At 39.0% G+C, this 21611-nt stretch overlaps 1 protein-coding gene across 3 annotated transcripts in view; it reads left to right on the forward strand.

Annotated features, from left to right (window-relative positions):
• The window catches only part of SPAG9 (sperm associated antigen 9), a 133327-nt gene that overhangs the window by 101198 nt on the left and 10518 nt on the right, over nucleotides 1–21611 (forward strand). For all 3 annotated transcript variants that reach the window (XM_047832576.1, XM_047832577.1, XM_047832578.1), the window contains 14 exons: nucleotides 1529–1659; nucleotides 3968–4024; nucleotides 5046–5219; nucleotides 6313–6442; nucleotides 8333–8422; nucleotides 9008–9175; nucleotides 9593–9764; nucleotides 11797–12015; nucleotides 12296–12491; nucleotides 13890–14015; nucleotides 15281–15361; nucleotides 16311–16378; nucleotides 18579–18727; nucleotides 20033–20204. In XM_047832576.1, the coding sequence (XP_047688532.1) occupies nucleotides 1529–1659; nucleotides 3968–4024; nucleotides 5046–5219; nucleotides 6313–6442; nucleotides 8333–8422; nucleotides 9008–9175; nucleotides 9593–9764; nucleotides 11797–12015; nucleotides 12296–12491; nucleotides 13890–14015; nucleotides 15281–15361; nucleotides 16311–16378; nucleotides 18579–18727; nucleotides 20033–20204 (1933 nt within the window). The remainder of the gene's footprint in view (nucleotides 1–1528; nucleotides 1660–3967; nucleotides 4025–5045; nucleotides 5220–6312; nucleotides 6443–8332; nucleotides 8423–9007; nucleotides 9176–9592; nucleotides 9765–11796; nucleotides 12016–12295; nucleotides 12492–13889; nucleotides 14016–15280; nucleotides 15362–16310; nucleotides 16379–18578; nucleotides 18728–20032; nucleotides 20205–21611) is intronic.

The raw sequence follows: 21611 nt of genomic DNA on the forward strand, positions 1-21611 counted from the left end.
TTAGGAAAAAAAAAAAAAGAATTTTATCAGAGCGCCTTCCTGGCTCAGTCAGTAGAGTGTGTGATTCTTGATCTTAGGGTCATGAGTTCAAGCCCCATGTTGGACATAGTAGAACTAACATAAAAATATATTTAAAAAAATTTTTTTTATCATATCATGCATATATGTATCACTACAAAATATGGTTCAATTTTCATTGTTTTTTATTTCATAGTTGAAGATTTACTTGTTATTTATTTTGAGAGAGAGAGTGTGTGCACGAACACAGGGAAAGAGCGGGTCGGGGGGTGGGGGCGGGGGGGGGGGGGTGGGTAGAGAATCCCAAGCAGGTTCCTTGCTGTCAGAGCAGAGCCTGATGTGGGGCTTGAGCTCACAAACCATGAAATCATGACCTGAGCCGAAACCAAGAGTCAGATGGCTAACCGAATGAGTCACCCATGTGCCCTAAGATTTACTTCTTTTGCTCAGTATTATGTTTTTGAGATCACTTGTGTTACCGTATAATGCTGTAAGTTTTGCATGTTCACTGCTTTATATATATCCCATTGTATGAATATATTACAGTTTAAGTATCTGCTTTCCTATTAATGTATATTTAGGTGATTTTCAGCTTTTTACAGCACCACAAACAATGTTGTTGTGAACAGTCTAGTACAAGTCTTCTGCGAGGGTAGGTAACCTTGTAGTGTGGTTACCATGTTGCAGATTCGAAGTCCTTTCATCATCTGCTGTTTGACTTCTGTTTAAAGGAGAGGACAAAGTAGGAGACTCCTGAGTGCTAAGCTCAGCCTCTTTCTTAACTTTTCCACCCTTTCCGTTTTGATCCCCAATGTGTATACTCTGCTCAGCAAAACAGAAACCCTGCAGTTAAACCAACTTTCCTCCCCAGAAGAGCATTTAGGAATTACAGTAGAAGGAAGTTGACTTGAGCATGCCTTCTTGGGACTTAACCACAGTCACATCCTTTCCTCTCTTTAAGAAGAATTCTAGTTAATACACTTGTTGTATTTCTGTTGGTGCTTTAGTGACTCTTAGAGTTGGGCATCTCGGTAATCTAACTAGGCTGTAAGCCTACTGTCTGTGCTAGCCTTGGATATGTATATGATGGGTAGCCTGAGGTAAACAACCCCTTTCAGAACTAAATTGTAAAAATTGCTGAATAATTAGCGTTTGTTGTAGAACATCAACTGAAAATAATGTTATTAGAGGAACATTTCCAGGTGAGCTTGTTAAGTCTATATAGATATATTTTGTTAATCTTTTTTGGTTGTAGTTCAAAATCTACACTGTTCTTTGCATTTTCCTTACGGTATATTCAAATATCTCTATTTTCAGAAATTAAATTGTATACCTTTCTTCATCATAGGTAATTATTTAAATCTCTATTGATTTTATTTTTAGAAGATTATTTCTCTTTAAATGATCCAGTAGATTAGAAATTAAGAAATGTTTCAAAGCTTTAAGTTTAACATAACACCAAAACAGACATAGGCTCCCAGAGTGATCTGCAGTGTTCTTTTCGTTACAGAGTGATATTCCCACAGCCCAGAGGAAGCGGTTTACTAGAGTAGAAATGGCCCGTGTTCTAATGGAGAGAAACCAGTATAAAGAGAGATTGATGGAGCTCCAGGAAGCTGTTCGATGGACAGAGATGATTCGGTGAGAAGTGCCTCTTGGTGTTTTTCTAGTATTGTATCCTAGGTTTGAACATTCCTTCACTCAGAACTAGAGTCTTGCCTTGGGGATCCAAACCTCTTACTCTGTTTACTAGGAGATACCTTTTTTTTCTTTTTTAAATTAACTTGGATTTTTACAGAAGTTTACTTATTTTGAGAGAGAGAGAGAGATCGCGCAGCCACAAGTGCACAAACGTGGGAGGGAGAGAGAGAGAGAAAGAGACAGGATCCCAAGCAGGGTCCCACGCTGTCAGATCATGACGTGAGCCAAAACCAAGATGCTTAACCTACTGCGCCACCCAGGCACCCCACTAGGAGATACTTTCTAAAGTAACACTAGGAAGTAGGAACAGAATGTGATCAAAGTGGGTGCCTTTTGAGCAAAGGGCCCTTGGCAAATATTCCTATGACCTCTAAAAGGTAATTGTTATTACTTATGAATGGTGGTCATTTTTCAAAAGAATATAGAAATTGACAACTACTTTTGCAATAATGTCAGGAAAAGATAAAAATTTCTTGTGCCAAACAGGAAACTAAGTCATTTTTCTCAGTGTCTTTCTGTAAAATACTCTTGTTTGGTTTTCCCTCTTTTCTGACTATTCATGCAAAATGTACCTTCTGTTGACATCTTTGTTGGTTGGATCTTAGATCACACCTAGTGCTGCCATCTTATGGTCATACTTAGTAACAGTGTTCTTTACTTAAATTTTTTTTTTTTTTTTTTTTAACATTTATTCATTTTTGAGAAACCGACAGAGTGCAAGCAGGGGAGAGGCAGAGAGAAGGAGAACACAGAATCCAAAGCAGGTTTCAGGCTCCAAACTGTCAGCACAGAACCTGATGCGGGGCTCGAACTCACGAGCTGTGAGATCGTGACCTGAGCTGAAGTTGGACACTTAACCAACTGAGCCACTCAGGCACTCCGCCCATATTTTTGAGTTTAGATTCCCATGTCAGATTTACCAATAACAGTACATATACACCAATACATCATATTAAAGTTTATAAGCATATTTTTTAACCTCCAACTTTTACTTGTTTGTGATTACATTATTTAACAGTTTATACATCTTTTACCAATGTCGTACTAGAATGAAAGTACTTTGAATAGCACATTGACAATTTGCTAAAATTGTAATTGCTTATAGCTGCTAACAAGGAAGGAGATCAGAATTTGATCTTCATTTATTGGTCAAAGAAACTGATGTACTAAGAAGCTTGTTCTTAACTCTCACATTTAATGGATATTAAATAAATAATGGATAAATGTTTTAAAAATTGAGGTATATAGACAGGTTCTACTTTTCATGGCTATTTTTTTTTTTCATTTTTTTAAATGTTTATTTATTTTTGACACAGAGAGAGAGGGAGAGGCAGAGTGCAAGTGGGGAGGGGCAGAGAGAGAGACACACACACACACACACACACACACACACACACACACACAGAATCAGAAGCAGGCTCCAGGCTCTGAGCTGTCAACACAGAGCCCGACATGGGGCTCGAACCCATGAACTGTGAGATCATGACCTGAGCCGAAGTCAGACACTTAACCAACTGAGCCACCCAGGCGCCCCATCATTGCTGTTTTTAATTCTAACAGCCATGTGGTGTTCCACAAAAGAAATGGTAGCTCACTTTTAACTTTTTCATTGAATTAAAAGATGTTTTAAATTCAGTCCTTTAAAAAACCGTGAAAACTGAACTCTGATAGTGAAAGCGGAATCCTTACCACCTTACTAAATTGGTATGGAGTGCCAAATTCTGAAATTTTCTTGAACTACCAGTTTATCCCCATCTCTGGTGATCTTTTCAGTAATGGGAAAGTTTTAGTCCTGTGAAAAATGACACATCAGAACAGTAAAGTTACAGGTTATTTTATGAGAACTTAGAGCATGAGATGATAGAGACCTTTATGTAAAGATAAGGGTTTAGGATTTATAAGACAGTATTTTGACATAAGGGAGAATTGGAGGATATCTCTTCAATAAAAAATTTTAAATATTAACATTCAGGCATGTTAGCTGCCTGTTTAGCACAGATAACAGTCTTGTCACTGTTAGCAGACTGGACTCTTGATGAAGGGATGGTGTTTTATTTATCTTAGTTGTATTAGCCTTTACAGGTTGACTGACAGTTGATAGGTCAAAGCAACTACTTACTGAATTTAATTGCTGATTCTCCTTTGTGTATTTCATGAACTTCTTGGGTCCTCTGTTCTTCAGATAGAAAGCTAGAACACCTAACTGATAAAACATTTTTTCTTTCTTTGTTTTTCTTTTCAAATGTAGTGCATCAAGAGAAAATCCAGCCATGCAGGAAAAAAAAAGGTCAAGCATTTGGCAGTTGTAAGTATCTAAAAACACATAAAGATATCAGAGAGCACTTTGAAACAAGAAGATTACAGTCAGAATTTTTTTAAGTGTGATTTTATGTCTTCTTTCTTTTTAAAATTTGGAGTATATGGCTAAACTGTACTTCTTCTTTTTAATATGTAGCATGCCAGCTCGGTAAGGCTATTCTTGAGGACAAAACATATGCTATCGTAAGCTGCATCATGTTGGTTGTGCATTTGGTGGAATCTTCTGCTAAATTAAATAAAAACTATTGGAGATTATTCATAGAGTTGATAATTACCTGGGATCCTCAGTGAATAAGTTAACGTGGATTCGCTGGTTCTGTGATTGTTATGGAACTTGACAAAGTAAAGCTTAGAAATTTAGTGTCTGTAGGTTTGAGAAGTGTGTATATTTGTGTGTTTTGGACTTGAATTATGTTCCTGCCAGAAGTACTGTGCATTTACTATGCTTAAAACATCCATTTTTTGGTGAATCTGCTGTTTATTGGAAGTGTTCATTCTTTTCAGTGGATGTGAAGGTAGATCTATGATTTGAGCTTAATAGAAATATGTATAAGATGTTAAAATGGCAATATGTGTTCCAGTGCTTTCTTACTATTTTTAGAATTGGCAAACTAAGCTTCTGTTCAAATCTTGCAGCCATAACCTCGCTATTTAACCACTACTCACCAAGTAGGAGCTAGGAACCATCTTACTTTATTTCTTTATTACAGGAAGTTCCCTGTACTTAAGACTTTCTTCCTTTCATTATGTGAATTGCTAATTGAAGAACAAGGGTCTGCCATTTTAAGCAATAGTTTCTCTTTACTGAATGTGTGAGTTTGGCTGTGAGTGAGTTAATTGCTAAGTAGTATATGACTACAAAAATCTTTCTGCCAGTTTCTAACTCATTGCCTTGTAAAAGCATTCTAACTTGTGGAAAGTTATGGACTGTTTCTCACAGTGCATGTAATAAGGCTCTTACTGTCTCTCGCTCACTCACTCTCTCTCACTCTCACTTTTTTCTTTAGTTTCAGCCGACTTTTTAGCTCCTCAAGTAATACTGCTAAGAAACCTGAACCACCTGTTAATTTGAAGTACAATGCACCCACCTCTCATGTTACTCCTTCTGTCAAGAAAAGAAGCAGCACCTTATCTCAGCTCCCTGGGGATAAGTCCAAAGCCTTTGATTTCCTTAGCGAAGAGTAAGTATTTTCCAGACTTGTGCTTATGCTCTAAAAATAAGTTAACAGTTAAGATATTCTTGCCACTTATCAGATCAGCTATAAGGTTCACAATAAGTCTATAAAGAAACCATTTTTGTAATGTGGCTGCGTACCTTTAAGTAAATTACTTGTAGTCAATATCTTTTATGAAAATTGCATGTCAGGGCTTTCATAAACAGAGAATTGCTTTAAAATGTCTCCTTGGTGCTGGTATAACAACACTGACAAATATCAGTAGAGTTAAAGGCCTCTATGAGCCTATATCCTGGATGTTTGAACATTTCCTTTGGTGTCACAAGTAGCTGAATTTCTCTCCTGACTCTACTACTCCTTAGGTCCATGACCTTGGACAAGCTAACCTCTCCGAGCCCCAGTGTCCCTGCCTGTAAAATGAGTATGATAACCTGGCTCAGGGACACTAGGGTTAAATTATATAGTGCTTTATATATAAAGTGTTTGGCACACAGATTGGTTAACTACCACCTACACAGCAAATCACCTCACAAAAATTTAAATAGCCCAAAGAAAGACCAACTATTTTCAGGATGGTTTTCTTTGTTATTTTACTCCATCGTTCACAAGCTTATCCAGTCAGTTTGCACTTTTGTCTTTGGAAACAAATTAATGGGGCCCAGAAATGAACCTTTTATTATCTTCCTAAGACCATATTGATTTGTTGATCTTCAGTCACTTCTAGTACATTCCCAGGCATTAGAAAATTCTCAGTAAATGTTTGTTGAATGAACAAAAAAGGGAGGAACTAAAGATATTTAAGAATTTTTCCCTTTCATATGGCCAAAATCTGAAACCTGATAGAAATCTGATGGCTGATGTTTAAACATAATAAAACAGACTGCTTGCTAATCTGTTAAAGCTTGAACGCTGTACCCCCCGCAAAACTTTAAAAAGACCAGCTTTAGGATAATACTTCTTAAGGCAAAAGTCTGAAGTAAACTCTTCTGAAATTATGTAATTTTTTGGTTGTTATTTTTGCTCTCTCAGTGGGAAGGGGGAGAGATGCTGTTGTTATTGTATCCCCTTAATTAAAAAGGGATATCTCTTTTCCTTTTAGAACTGAAGCTAGTTTAGCCTCACGCAGAGAACAGAAGAGAGAACAGTATCGCCAGGTAAAGGCACACGTCCAGAAGGAAGATGGTAGAGTGCAGGCTTTTGGCTGGAGTCTGCCTCAAAAGTACAAACAGGTAACATGTGAATATGGTAAGAGCCTCTAGTGGAAATGCAAGGGGAGAGGAGTGTCCCTGGGCACGAAGGAATTGAAATACAGGTCTCAAAACCTGCTCATTTCAAGTTCATTGATTTGGCACACATTTAGAGAAGGGTTCAGGGTAGTGGTTCTCAGGCTGTTTTCTGGAGCCCCAGAGCCCAAAAGAAGTGCCTGAGTCGGTGAGGAGGGAGGGAGAGGGTCAACAGGAGGTTTCTCAAGTGTGTGGGACTTGAGGTATCCTGCTGGTTTGTTTCTTGTGTTTTTGTTTTGTTTTGTTTTTAGTGAAGTAGAGTCGACATATAGCATTATATTAGTTTCAGGTATACAACATAATAATTTGATATTTTTGTATATTTTGCAATGATCACCACAATAAGTCTAGTTAATAGTTAACATCCATCACTGAACGTGGTTTCAGATTTTTTTTCTTGCAGTGAGAACTTTAAAGATTCCTCTCTTAGCAACTTTAAATGTGCAATACAGTATTATTAATTATAGTTGTCGTGCTGTACATTACATCCCCATGACTTATTTTGTAACTGGGAGTTTGCACTTTTTGACCGCCTTTACGAACCACTTCACCTACTTCTCACCCTGCCTCTAGCAGCCACCAGTTTATTCTCTGTATTTGAGCTTTGTATGTTTGTTTAAGATTCCACATATGAGTGAGATCATATGGTATTTGTCTTTCTCTGTCTGAATTTATTTCACTTACCATAATGCCCTTAAGTTCCATCCATGTTGTCACGAATGGCAAGATACCATTATGGCTGGATAATATTCCATTGTATTTGTATATCATATTTCCTTTCTGTGTTCTTTTATCGATGGACACTTAGGTTGTTTCCATGTCCTGGCTGCTGTAAATAATGCTGCGGTGAGCATAGAGATCCATATATCTTTTCAAGTTAATGTTTTTGTTTTCTCCAGATAAATACCCAGAAGTGGAATTGCTGCATTGTATGGTAGTTCTATTTTTAATTTTTTTTGTAAGTAATCTTTGTGCCCAACGCAGGGCTTAAACTCACGACCCCGAGATCAAGAGTCACATACTCTACTGGCTGAGCCAGCCAGGCACCCCTATTTTTAATTTTTTGAGGAACCTCCATCCTATTTTCCACGGTGGCTACACCAATTTACATTCGCACCTACAGAGGCACAAGGGTTCCCCTTTCTCCACATCCTTGCCAACACTTGTTATTTCTTGTCTTTTTGATAATAGCAATTGTGGTGTGAAGTGATATCTCACTGTGGTTTTGATTTGCATTTCCCTGGTGATTAATGATGCTGAGCATCTTTTCATGTACCTGTTAGCTGTCTGTATGTCTTCTTTGGAAAAATGTTTATTCAGATCATCTGCCCATCTTTTAATCCAATTTGGGTGGGGAGCTATTGAGTTTAATGAGTATCCTGGCCTATTTCAGTATTTGAAGATTTCATTTTTTAAAAAAACACATCTATTTTTTAGAAGTTTTAAGAAACCATTGTCGTGGAGCCTTTCAGACTATTGATGTAAAACTCAGTTCACTTCTACAGGAACTTGTCTGCTTCCATATTTCCTCCGCTCAAAGACTCAGCACATGTGTACACATGCACACACATACATGCTCCTGAACACACATACGCACGAACATGTTCATGAATTAGTGTATCTCTTAAGAGCTCCCATGGTATCTTGTTTATTGTTTCTAATTGCCACTTGATGACTTTCTGCTTATTTTTCAAATAAGAATAACAAAATTAACTTGAACTTGATTTCAAAGAAAAAATATGTACTATCAGGGCTTGCTCATGGCTCAGTGGTTCTGTGAATTCACTTTTGATGAGGCTTACCAATGTCTTTTTCTCTCCTCTTCCTAATTATTAGGTAACCAATGGCCAAGGGGAAAATAAGATGAAAAATCTACCTGTGCCTGTCTATCTCAGACCCCTAGATGAAAAAGATACATCCATGAAGGTAGATTATATTTTGGAGTTAAAGAAAATATTTCTTAAGCTCTGGGTGGATTTTTCCCCCTAAAACCAAGAAAGTTTAAATTCTACTTCTGTGAGTGAGGTTATTGTTTCTTTCGTAGTTTTAAACTGGGATACTTTGAATATTAAAGACCTGTATTCATGGGGCGCCTGTCTGATTCAGAGCATGAGATTCTTAATCTCAGGGTATTGAGTTCAAGCCCCTTGTTGGGGAGTACCCAGTGGGAGTAAGCCCCACTTAAAAGGAAAAGAAAGAAAGAGAGAGAGAGAGAGAGAGAGAGAGAGAAAGAAAGAAAAAGAGAGAGAGAGAGAGAGAAAGAAAAGGAAAGGAAAGAAAGAAAGAAAAGAAAAGAAAAAAGAAAAAGGGGAGGGAGGGAGGAAGGAAGGAAAGAAAGAAGGGAAAGAGGAAAGGAAAGGAAAAGGAAAGGGAAAGGAAAGGAAGAAAGAAAGAAACAAGAAGACCTCTATTCCTAATCATTAGATTGTTAAAGAAATGTGAAATATTCTAAACATTTTTAGAGACAAAATAGATGTAATACCTTTTTTTCTTCTTCTTAAACCCAAAAAGCTGTGGTGTGCTGTTGGAGTCAACTTATCAGGTGGGAAGACCAGAGACGGTGGTTCTGTTGTTGGAGCAAGTGTCTTTTACAAAGATGTTGCTGGTTTGGATACAGAAGGCAGTAAACAGCGAAGTGCATCACAGAGTAGTTTAGACAAGTTAGACCAGGAACTTAAGGTAAGCGTGTGCACTAACATCTGACCTCTTCGTTTTTGCTCTTTGGTCCAAAACTGTTTTCTGGACCAGCTTCTAATTGGGATTATTATGCCTTTGCTTATTCCTTGTGCTCTTTTCTAGAGCATATTTTACATACAATAAGCTATATATACACTTGAAAATGGTACAGTTCAAAGAGTTTTGACAAATGTATGCACCCATTTAGGAGCCATCACAGTCAAGAACTAGAACATTTTTATCACTGCTATTTTCTAGTCTACTAATTAATATTGAAAGGTGGTTATATTTTTAATCTTTCAAATAATCTGCAGACAAACTCAAAATAGCATTGGCCTTTACTGTAATAGCACTGACCTATGAAGTATACATACATATTATTTTAAACATTCTTTTTTTTTTTTTACTTTGTATACATAGGAACAACAGAAGGAGTTAAAAAATCAAGAAGAATTATCCAGTCTAGTCTGGATCTGTACCAGCACTCATTCAGCTACAAAAGTAATCATTATTGATGCTATTCAACCAGGCAACATCCTAGACAGTTTTACTGTGTGTAACTCTCATGTTCTCTGTATAGCCAGTGTACCAGGTAAGGGTAAGCCACACCCCTTTCTCCCTACCATCTACATCTTTGTATTGGCAGGAACTGACTTATTTACCGGAGATATGGTCATGCACCACTCTCATGGAGTTTATGTTCTAGTTGGGGAAGACCAAAACTAAACTGGAAACAAATAACTAAACAAGATATTTTCAGTACTATGAAGAAAGTGAAACACGGTAATATGAGAAGATGATTGGTGGGCAGAGAGTAAGAGCCTGTTTAGATTGATTGATAAGAGAAGGCTTTATAAAGTTCTGTATTGAATATTATGTGATGTTTAAACATTGGTTTAAACATGAAACAGGTTGGTGATATGTCTGTACAATGGAATATTACTCAGTCATAAAAAGGAATGAAATTCTGGTATGTACTACAACATAGATTAATTTTGGAAACATGCCAAGCAAAATATAACCCAGACACAAAAGGACAAATGTTGTATGATTCCATTTATATAAGGGATCTAGACTAGGCAGATTCACAAAGACAGAGATGGATTAGAACTTACCAGGGTTGGGCCAGGAGGGGCTTGGGGAATAGGGAGTTACTGTGTAATGGGTACTGATTTTCTGGGTGGGTGATGGAAGAGGTTTAGACATAGATGGTTGTGGTGCTTGCATAACATTGTGAATGTAATTAATGCCACTGAACTGAACCCTTAAGAACATTAAATTATAAAGTTTTATGTTATATATGTATATCTTACTCCAATAAAATATTTTAATGTCTATATAAAAACAGCTTTCTAAATAAAACTGAAGGGATTTATCTTTATATGGCAAATGCTTAGTATTAAATGTATCACTAATATCCTTAGACACTGTATACACCTAGGGTGATCAGTTTTTTTTTTTTTAAATGCTTATTTTTGAGAGAGGGAGTAAGAGTGGTTTAGGGGCAGAGAGAGAAGAGGGAGAGAATCTCAAGCAGGCTCTGCACTCACAGTCCTGACGTGGATCTCAATCTCACAAACTGTGAGATCATGACCTTAGCCGAAATCAAGAGCCAGATGCTTAACTGACTGAGCCTCCCAGACACCCTAGGATGATGAGTTTTTAATAGTGTGGGAAGTCCATATTTTATTTTATCGTTTTTGTTTATTTTAAAGTTTATTTATTTGGAGGGAGGGAGGGAGAGAGAGAGAGAGAGAGAGAACAAGAACCAGTGGGTGAGAGAGAGAGAGAGAGAGAGAGAGAGAGAACAAGAACCAGTGGGTGAGGGGCAGAGAGACAGAGACAGAGAGCCCAAGGCAGGGCTCAGCCCTCAAAATGTGAGATTGTGACCTGAGCCAAAGTTGGATGCTTAACTGACTGAGCCACTGTGGCACCATGGAAGTCCTTCTTTTGTTTTGTTTTATTTTGTTTTGTTTTGTTTCATTTCGTTTCATTTCAATTTATTTTATTTTATTTTATTTTATTTTATTTTATTTTATTTTATTTTATTTTTTATTTAAATGTTTATTTTTGAGAGTATGCACATGAGCAGGGGAGGAGCAGAGAGAGAGGGAGAGAGAATCCCAAACAGGCTGTGCACTGACAGCAGCGAGTATGATGAGGGGCCCAAACTCACGAACCATGAGATCATGACCTGAGCCGACACCAAGAGTCGGATGCTTAACCGACTGGGCCACCCAGGCACCCCCAGAAGTCCAGATTTTAAATAGTAATCTTGATAATTAAAAAAGTGTTCTTGCTGATTTGTCAGATAATAGATTTCCTTGTTTGAAACCTCATTAGGTGGCTGCTGAGGAGCTCCTTAAGAACAGAAGTGTCACGTTGTGACATTTTCATGTTTACTTGTGCTTGCAGGAATAGAAATAGCAATTTTTTAAGCTACTTTCTCATTTTGTGATGGTTAGTTTAAATAAAATTTAAAGTTACCCTCCTGGCAGTGTATTCGAGTAGCCTTTTGTCTCCCCTCCATAACCTCATTTCAAACCTATAGTTGCCTTAATGGAGAAAATGCTACTTACAGGGGTTTACTTAGCTATTAGAAAAAGGTTTATCTCGTTTTTCAGGAGCCAGAGAAACAGACTACCCTGCGGGAGAGGAGCTTTCAGAATCTGGACAGGTAGACAAAGCGTCTCTGTGTGGCAGCGTGACCAGCAACAGCTCAGCAGAGACAGACAGCCTGTTGGGGGGCATCACCGTAGTTGGTTGTTCTACAGAAGGTGTGACAGCAGCCGCCACTTCCCCCAGTACCAACGGTGCTTCTCCAGTGATGGAAAAACCACCAGGTATCTCTCTCCTCCTTACATGTCTTCAGTGTCTGGAGTCTGAGACTGTCTCACGTGTCTCATTATGGACTCATACTTAATGTAGGTCTTGAAGTGACGAGGATGAAAGAGCTTGAAAGAAGACACTGTGATGACTGTTAAGGATTCTAGTATCTCATGATACAGTGTGGAGGAGGACGGGGTCGGTGGAGTGGAATTCTACGGGGGTGTTTTGTGCGGGGAAACTATTGGGAGGAAAGCTCAAATTCCGAATGGCTAGCATGTGTTATTTATTTTGTAGAAAAGGAAGCAGAAAACAGTGAGGTTGATGAGAACGTTCCAACAGCAGAAGAAGCTACGGAGGCTACAGAAGGCAATGCAGGGACAGCTGAAGACACCGCGGACGCCTCCCAGCCCGGCGTCTACACAGAGCATGTCTTCACGGACCCTCTGGGGGTTCAAATCCCAGAGGACCTCTCGCCTGTGTATCAGTCAAGGTATATGGATGGGTCGGCAACTCAGGAAAGCAGATAAGTGTTTATGTAAAAGGAACCAGAATCCTCTCAAGCAGCCACGGGATTCCCGCTAATGGGATCGTGGCAGACTGTGGTGTCATTATGCATTCCCAGTGTGTCTGTGTCTCCACTTATCCTTCCGCTGCATTCGCTCTGGATTTCCACTCCCTCCTTGCCCCCCTTCAATGTGTTCTCTATTCTAACAACTTAAAAAAAAAAGTCTTACCTGGTCAAAATCTTCCTGGCCATTTTCTCCTCTCATACGATTTCTTTTTTCATTTCCATTCAAACTGTGATTGTGCCATTTTCCTTCCAGTCCTCCTCTTACTTCAACCCTAGTTATCTACAAAATTGGCAGTTTAGACTTCCCATGTGGGCTTGGATGACTTCTGTAAAGTTTGTTTTCTGGCAAACAGCTCTTCCTTTTAATTTTTTTATTTTTTTTAATGTTTATTTATTATTGGGAGACAGAGAGAGACAGAGCATACGCATGAGAGGGGCAGAGGGAGGAGGAGATACAGAATCCAAAGCAGGCTCCAGGCTTTGAGCTGTTAGCACAGAGCCCGACGCAGGGCTTGAACTCACGAACCGCAAGATCGTGACCTGAGCCAAAGTCGGATGCTTAATCAACTGAGCCATCCAGGTGCCCCAAACAGCTCTTCCTTTAAAGTGTTTGATAATACCGGCCCATTTAGTGAATTCTTTAATTTTATTTTCTGCCTTCTCTAGGCCTTTATAGAAAGCTGATGGGGATACATTTAAATGTGATTCTTTTTACAATTTAATAGTCTTCCTCTTAGTTTATAGAACAGTCAAGGGCCTATTAACATTTGTTAATTTAAGAATAAACTCATCTTTTTAGAATTAGCAGGTATGTTTTGGATTTGATAGCTCAGTTATCTTTTTCTAAAAATATTCTGACAATCCAAAAGAAAGAAGGTCTTGGGAGAGAATGCAAGCATGTTTTAACTTAATACTTTATTTTAGAAAATTCTTTATACTCATTCCTTTGTGTGTGTATATGATTTTTTAAACAAACCATCCTTTCCTCTGCTTCCCCCCACCCCCCCGCCCCAAGAAAAAACTTATAAAATTCAAAAGAACCGTAAAGGAGAGCCATAATTATAGTCTGGATATTAACTGCTATATTTCATTACTGTGTCTTAACTCCTTATGTGCACCTTGGTCCTCTCTCATATGTTAATGTTACTTCTGGTATAACTATTGAAATACTGATTATAAGCACTTGAATTTGGCTTTTCTGGAAGTCTAGTGTTTGATTTTATTTTTTCCAAGTGTTAAACTAAAATATAGAAGTGTTCAGTCTCTGGAAACTAGCTAAGCTTACTGCAATCTTTTGCCTTTCCCTACCTTTCCCAGTAATGACTCAGATGCGTATAAAGACCAGATGTCAGTATTGCCAAATGAACAAGACCTGGTAAGAGAAGAAGCCCAGAAAATGAGTAGCCTTTTACCAACTATGTGGCTTGGAGCTCAGAACGGCTGGTAGGTGCTGGCTCTTTTAATATTGAAGTATCTTTAGTTTTTGACTCTTGCTTTTGGAATCAGAAGATAAGTAAGTAAAATGTGGTACGTCGGCGTACAATGAAATATGCAGAGAACTCAAGTACATGCAGATTTTGCGATGATGTTCCAGCTACCTCATAAACTGGACTTGCGCTGCGTATGAATGGTAAATCATATAGTTCTTTGTCATAGAATGTTCTCTTTATATAATTCTCTTGGAGGAAGAGGTAAATAAAACTTTAAAATCTGGGTGATCCAGAAATAGAAGATCCTGGACAGCACAGAGACAGAATTATTGATGCACAGAAGGTTTATATAGCTAGAGTGTATTCAAGAAGTACCAGTGATTAAACGTATCTTTTTGGCTGGGGGAAGGCCCAGTTCCAAACATAACCACTTGGTAGAGTTACTACGAAAACCAGGACAGATCCCTGTCTCAAAGCCTAGGAGATAACTAACATTACATAGCTTATTCACATTCTAGTGCTGTGTGGAGATTCAGAAAATTGTGCTTTCCTGCAGGTCAAGCAAGGTCACTAGTGCGTCTTTTCCATAGAGGTCTAATACTACAAGATGGAGGGATAGCAAACTTTTCTGTGAAGGATCAGATAAGAAATACGTTAGGCTTTGTGGCCATATAATCTCTGTAGCAACTTCTCAACTCCACTGTGGTGGCACAGAAACAGCCATGGCTGTGACCGTGCATAAGTAGATGAGTGTGGCTGTGTTTCAGTTACACTTCACGGACACTAAAGGTTGAGTTTCACATGTCTCAGATGTCATAAAATACTCTTTTGATTTTTTTTTTTCCCAACTGTCTAAAATGTAAAGACCATTTTTATCTTGCACACTGTACTGAGGCAGATGAAGGGCTAGATTTGGCCTGCGGGGCATAGCTTGCCACTCTCTGATGTAATAAACCAGACTGTTATCAGACAGTTATAGTTCCGTGTGGTAGATAAGTAAGGTAATTTTTTAAAAAGGAGGTTAGCCAAGGATCCTGAAGTATGTTGTAACCTGAAACTAACCGATCATGTGTTATTCTAGTTCTGGCTTTTCATTCTTCTGTGTTTCTGTTTGCTCAAGTGGCTGATTTCTCTGCATTAGACTCTCGCTGTTTGTTATTTCCTAAGTTTTTTGTGGTAATTCTTCTTTCCTCCTAAAGGGACTTTGTGGTCATTGTGAGATGTAAGCAGCGACTTGATGTTCTCTGTGCCTTACCAGTCTTGATTTTGATCTTGCAGTCTGTATGTGCACTCTTCTGTAGCCCAGTGGAGAGGATGCCTCCATTCCATTAAACTTAAAGATTCGATTCTCAGTATTGTGTAAGTTTTATTTTAGAAATTCTTCCTTTTACAAATATGTATTTTGATATAAACTATCTTTTAAGCCTATTAAAGCTGACATGTGCTTCACGATTAAGTCAGTATCCAGGTTTTTTTTTTAAACCCTCTTCATGGAGTCAGAGAAGACGAATGAGATTCAGACTCTAACTAGAAAGTAAAATAGTCCTTTTTTTTTTTTTTAATGTTTATTCATTTTTGAAAGACAGAGACGGAGCACAATCAGGGGTGGGGCGGACAGAGAGGGGGACACAGAATCTGAAGCAGGGTCCAGGCTCTGAGCTGTCAGCACAGAGCCCGACGTGGGGCTCAAACTCACGAACTGCGAGATCATGACCTGAGCCGAAGTCAGATGCTCAACCGACTGAGCCACCCAGGTGCCCGAAAGTAAAATAGTTCTTAAGTAGAGCTTTAAGTGACACTTGCCAGGTTGATTCCTCACCATAGTGTGAGCTCTTTAGTACTCTGGAACCTATTTATGTTTGTTTTAGGATACTTTTTATACTTTGTACTTTGTGAATATGTTGATTGGGGCATTGATTCACTAGTCTGTTTCCATATGTTGACTATCAAAAACTCCAAAGTCCACTCAAGGAGTCTGTCTCTGGTCTGTGGACCTTTTGCAGTGAGAGAAGCTTGGGCCAGAAAGTAAAACCACTGAGTCACCACACAGGCTGTTTATTTAGTTCAGCTGACATTTTCATAGCAAGACTTTCTCAATCTGTTGGTCTCGGGGTTGTGAGTTTGAGCCCCACGTTGGGTGTAGAAATTACTTAAAAATAGAAAAGAGTGTATTATTTGGGTTCTGGTGTAAGCTCCTTGTCTATCATGGGTTGGCCCTCTGAGAGCCTCTGAACTTCTAGCTCAGTAGCATGTGGCACTTCCCACATTCCCACACGGAGTGCTCTGAAACCCCGTTTCCTGTTCGCAGACATGTGAAAGGGATTGTGTTAGTGGCCCTGGCTGACGGCACCCTCGCAATCTTTCACAGAGGAGCTGGTGAGTTGTTACGAATATAGAGTGCACTAATCTGTTGCTTTGCAAAAGCATTTTCTAGCAGATTAGCTCTGTTTTAATGAAATGATACTTAATAGGAGAAAGAGTAAGGGTTTAAACTGAGTGCTAACAGTGTATGACTTTAGTAGATATGTGCGTGCATATAGTTTATCGTTTCAAGGTGCTCTTGCATAATGTGATATGGAGGCACCTGTTTCTCGTTAGTATACTTAATTAGGAGAAGTTTAGGGAGAGGAAATGCTTTCTCTTTTTCAATATTTTAAACACTAATTTACGACCACTTAGATTTGGAAAGTTTTTAAGTTTTTAATTGGATATGGTGTAATCATTTTCATGTCATGTTATTTATATCCTTCCTCTTTTACAACCAGTATATCTGTCATCAGCAGACAGGGGCTGGTGGAGGTCCAGAAACCTGCCTTAAGTTAAAGAAAATAGGGAATTGAGCCTGCGATACTTCCTAACTCCTTGGTGCATGTATCAGCCAAAATGATCATTCATTTTCTAGGTAGAAATTAGATTGCTAGAGCAGGAGAATATTCTATAAACATAGATACACTGAATTCAGATTTTAGCAGGGCTTTTCCCAAAGTCTCCTATCTTTCTGGGCTTGGGAAAATGTGGGGTAGATGATGTTTGGGTGTCTTTGTAACCGGTCCCTAGAGATTGCTGGTTAATGACTCCATATAGTCAGAGAGTGAGGGTGCTCAGTTTTACGTTGTTCCGACCCTTGTAGACTTTGTGTGAGCTTAATCCTCACAGCAACTTCTGAGGAGGGTCCTGTTGTCATCCTCATAGGTGAAGAAAGTGGAGGCACAGAGGCTTTTATTCACACCACAGTCAGCTAATAAGTACGAAAGCTTAGAAAAAATGTAGTAGTAAATGTTTTGGCAAGCTGAATCCAAAATTATATTAAGAAAACAGACAAAATACATGATGTAATATGTTTAAATATAAACTTCTGCATTGGGGTTCAGAAGAGTAAAAAGGGGGGCAACATGTCTGAAGAATGAAAAGTACCTAACGGTTGACCACAAACTTAGTATGAGTTACTAAACATCTTTTTATTTTTTAAGTTTATTTATTCATTTTGAGAGAGAGAGCACAAGTGGGGGATGGGCAGAGAGAGGGAGGGAGGGAGAGAATTCCAAGCAGCCTCCAAGCTGCCAATGCAGAGCCCGATGTGGGGCTCGAACTCAAAAACCGTGAGATCAGGACCTGAGTTGAAACCAAGAGTTGGACACTTAACTGACTGAGCCACCCGGATGCCCCTGAGTTACTGAACATATTAAGCCTCATAGAAATCCATGTGCAGGACAGGGCTGGTGATAATCCTGCCCCACTCTGGTGGACAAACAACATGTTAAAGGAACACGGACAAGGCAGAGTTAGGATGAAGGGTCTGTAAACTGGGATGTGTACAGAGCACATGCCAAGAATGATTAATTTTGAGAGGAGAAAACATAGGGCAGTAACAAAAAAAGTGGGACTGGATTATTCTATTTCCATTGGGCAAAACTACAGACTAATGGGTGATTATATACAAGGAGGCAGACTTGAGCTAGTCAGGCATGGGGAATATTTTTTCGGACAATTCATAGCTTTTGCAAAATGCAGCAGCTGCTTTGTGAGGCAGTATGTTTTCTTTCACTGAAATAGTTCAAGCAAGGTCTACAAAGCAAGCTTACAGTGGTTGATTCCCATTTGTATTTCTGTCATCACTAAATGACTATGTGCGTAATTCCTAAAGTGTTAGCAACAAGTTGTCCTTAACATCTACCCAAGAAACATCAAAATGCAAGTGAGTGAGAGAGATATTATCCAAAGAATTATAATAATTCTTAGTGGAATAATATGGAATAATAATTATTCCATTCTAATTCTGAAACTATTATTATAAGCAGATAACTTACTGCTGATTTATCCCATCACTGCTGTTGTTAGTGTGGAGATCCAGGCACCAGGTGGCTCACAGGACCAGATGACCTGTGACATCTCTTTCCCAACTTTGCAGTAGACAGAATGAGAGTCCGTCTCTGCAAAGAAAAGATAAAGTGACTACATGGTATTTTGCGGTGCTTCATCAATAAATTTATCAATTCACGCAAATAGAATGTTTCTTGTGTTAAAATTGAGGAAAAGGTGATGTGCGTTAACTAATAATCCATTTCTTGTTTTAAAGATGGGCAGTGGGATTTGTCAAACTACCACCTGTTGGACCTTGGACGGCCTCACCATTCTATTCGGTGCATGACTGTGGTCCATGACAAAGTCTGGTGTGGCTACAGGAACAAAATCTATGTGGTTCAGCCAAAGGCTATGAAAATAGAGGTAAGTGAACTCATGCATGCTTCCGGGACTTACTGAATTCGTATTTTCTGGAGACACTAAGACTCTAATTATTTTTAGATTCTTCAGAAACTTTTCTGAGTCTGTGTTTTAGGACGCTTGAGTGATGATATTGGACGACACCTTAGCTTTCTGTGTTACTTCATCTCTCTTGCCACTTACGACTGTGGTGGGAAGTGGTTTGTTTTGTTTTTTTAGGAAGGAGGATGCACGCATGAATTTTTTTAATTTTAATTTTTTAATTTTATTTTTTTAATTTTAATTTTTTTTAACGTTTCTATTTATTTTTGAGAGAGAGAGAGAGACAGAGCATGAGCAGGGGAGGGACAGAGAGAGGGGGAGACACGGAATCCAAAGCGGGCTCCAGGCTCTGAGCTGTCAGCACAGAGCCTGAAACAGGGCTTGAACCCACAAACCATGAGATCACGACCTGAGCCGAAGTTGGCTGCTCAGCCGACTGAGCCACCCAGGCACCCCCACACATGAATGTTTAAATGTGTGTCTGAATATCTATGGATACATATGTGTATGATTTGGACACAGGGTTCTTGATAGGTTTAATTTTGTGTGGGTTGTTTGGGACGAGGCTTCTCCAGGCTCCGCTGCCCCACATGTATGCAGGCAGACCCCTCTCTAGGTGTCCTAGACTGAGAAATAAGATTGCAGTGGGAATTTGTTGTGAAAATAAAAACCTCTCGGCATTGCTTTCTTACAAGTTTGGCCACAATACGTAAATTCATTCTAATAATTTTTAAAAAAGGAAAACAGCAGGAAAATTTTAAGGTCAAAGTCCTTATTCCTTTGTTCCCAATCCCATTCTGTTCCCTAGAAGTCCCAAAGTTAATCACTTGGTGGGTTTCTTTACCCCCAAATCCGTTTCCTCCATGCAGGTATACACACGCACAGGCAGCATTGTAGGTTCCTTTTTGTTTAATTATAAATAGGCGCTTACTTCATGCTTTGCTTTACGACAATACAAAATCCTGAGATCAAATTCAGCCTTTTTGTTGGACTTGTTACAGAGTCCGGATATGCCAGTATTCCTTTCGCAAGTTGATCCCTACACAGTGCTGAAATCTAGCACCCGTTGTTTGTTCTTTGTTTTGTTTTGTAGTCTGGAGTAAGAAAAGTGTGTATGTAAGAGTAATCACATTTATTTAGTAAATGCTATTTAGGCTCCTCTTTTAAAATATTCAGTCTGTCAAATTGTTGTGTAAATTAGCTCAGTTTTTAAACACGAACTCTTACATAATCAAAGTAACATTGTGATTGAACAATCTTTCCTAGAAATCATTTGACGCGCACCCCAGGAAGGAGAGCCAGGTGCGGCAGCTTGCGTGGGTGGGGGACGGAGTGTGGGTCTCCATTCGTTTGGATTCCACGCTCCGTCTCTATCATGCACATACTTATCAACACCTACAGGATGTGGACATTGAGCCTTATGTAAGCAAAATGTTAGGTAAGCTTCCAAAGCATTCTATCTTTATCGGTTGGAGAAAATGTTTTATTTTTAAATGGTCTCAGATGCTAGGTAGAGCCAATGAATAAGTTGCCTCAGGACTAGTGAGCCATTATCACTGGACATGCCAGGCAGATGCCCCATGTGCCCCGTGGTCCTTGACAGAAACTTGGGATCATTTTTGACTCCTCTCTGTTCCCCACACCTAATCCATCACTGGGAGCTGGTCAAGTCTGCCTCCAAAAATACCTTAAATCAGTTACTTCTTTATCTCTACCATCACATCCCTGTAGGCCAGGCTGTCTTCCTTACCCCCCTGGATATCCATGAACCTCCTAACCGGTCTCTGTGTTTCCACTCCAGTCTGTTCTCTGCGTAGTAACCAATGTGCAAAGACCACCATGACATACTTATGTAATGCCAGCCACTTCCAGAATATTCCTGCCTTTAGATGAGGTAATGTTTTGTGACACCACCACGAAGAACTGGTCCCATGGCCTGGACCACTCTCAAGCTCACCAAGTTCTTGCCCATTTCAGGTCCCCCACGTGTGCTATTATACTGTGCCTGAGAAGTTCTTTTTGGCCCCTTTTTACTTGGCTTTCAGGTCATAGCATATATGTCACATCCAGGACAGACCTTTCCTGATCTTCTAATTTGATTTAAGGTCCTCTTCCTACTTTTTCTTCATGGGATTATCATTATTGTGGTTGCACCAATACTATTTACTATTTGATTCTTGTTCATTGTCTCTCTCCCCCAAAGACCATAAGCCCATGAAAGGCAGGGACCATCGCTGGCTTGTTCCCTGCTGTAGCCTAATTTAGCACTCTGTGATGGTTAAGAATGTCATAAACACAAGCCAGTTTCAGGGTATACTATGACTATACGTTAAAGATCTCTGGCTTAGACTGAATGGTCGTTAAGGCTCCTTGTAACTTCTAACACTCTGTGATCATGTTCTCGGTTCCTATAAGTAGATCCTGTGAGTGACTAAATGCTATTTGTCTTCAATGTATTATTACCTATTTATGAGTTACTCTTTCAAGTCTCAGAAAATAAGATCAGTTGTAGAAATTCCCTTCAAATGAAAAAGTACATCCCATCTCCCTACATTATGTGTCTGTGGTACCTAAAATTTCTAAACTGCTGCAGAATTGAAGTATGTAAACAAGGAAAGAATACACGTTTTGACTAAGATTGTTTTTATCTCTGCAAGGAAATTTAAGGCAAAGCAGAACTCTTACAGCTTATAAAAACAAAGGACATTTGATTTTCCAATCTAGCAAACTCTGTTTTTGTTGTTTTTTGTTTTATTAATTTTTTTTTAAAGTTTATTTTTACTTATTCTGAGAAAGAGATATTGAGCAGGGGGAGGGGCAGAAAGGGAGACAGAATCCCAAGCAG

This window comes from Prionailurus viverrinus, chromosome E1 (assembly GCF_022837055.1).
Source record: "Prionailurus viverrinus isolate Anna chromosome E1, UM_Priviv_1.0, whole genome shotgun sequence".
Taxonomy (NCBI): domain Eukaryota; kingdom Metazoa; phylum Chordata; class Mammalia; order Carnivora; family Felidae; genus Prionailurus; species Prionailurus viverrinus.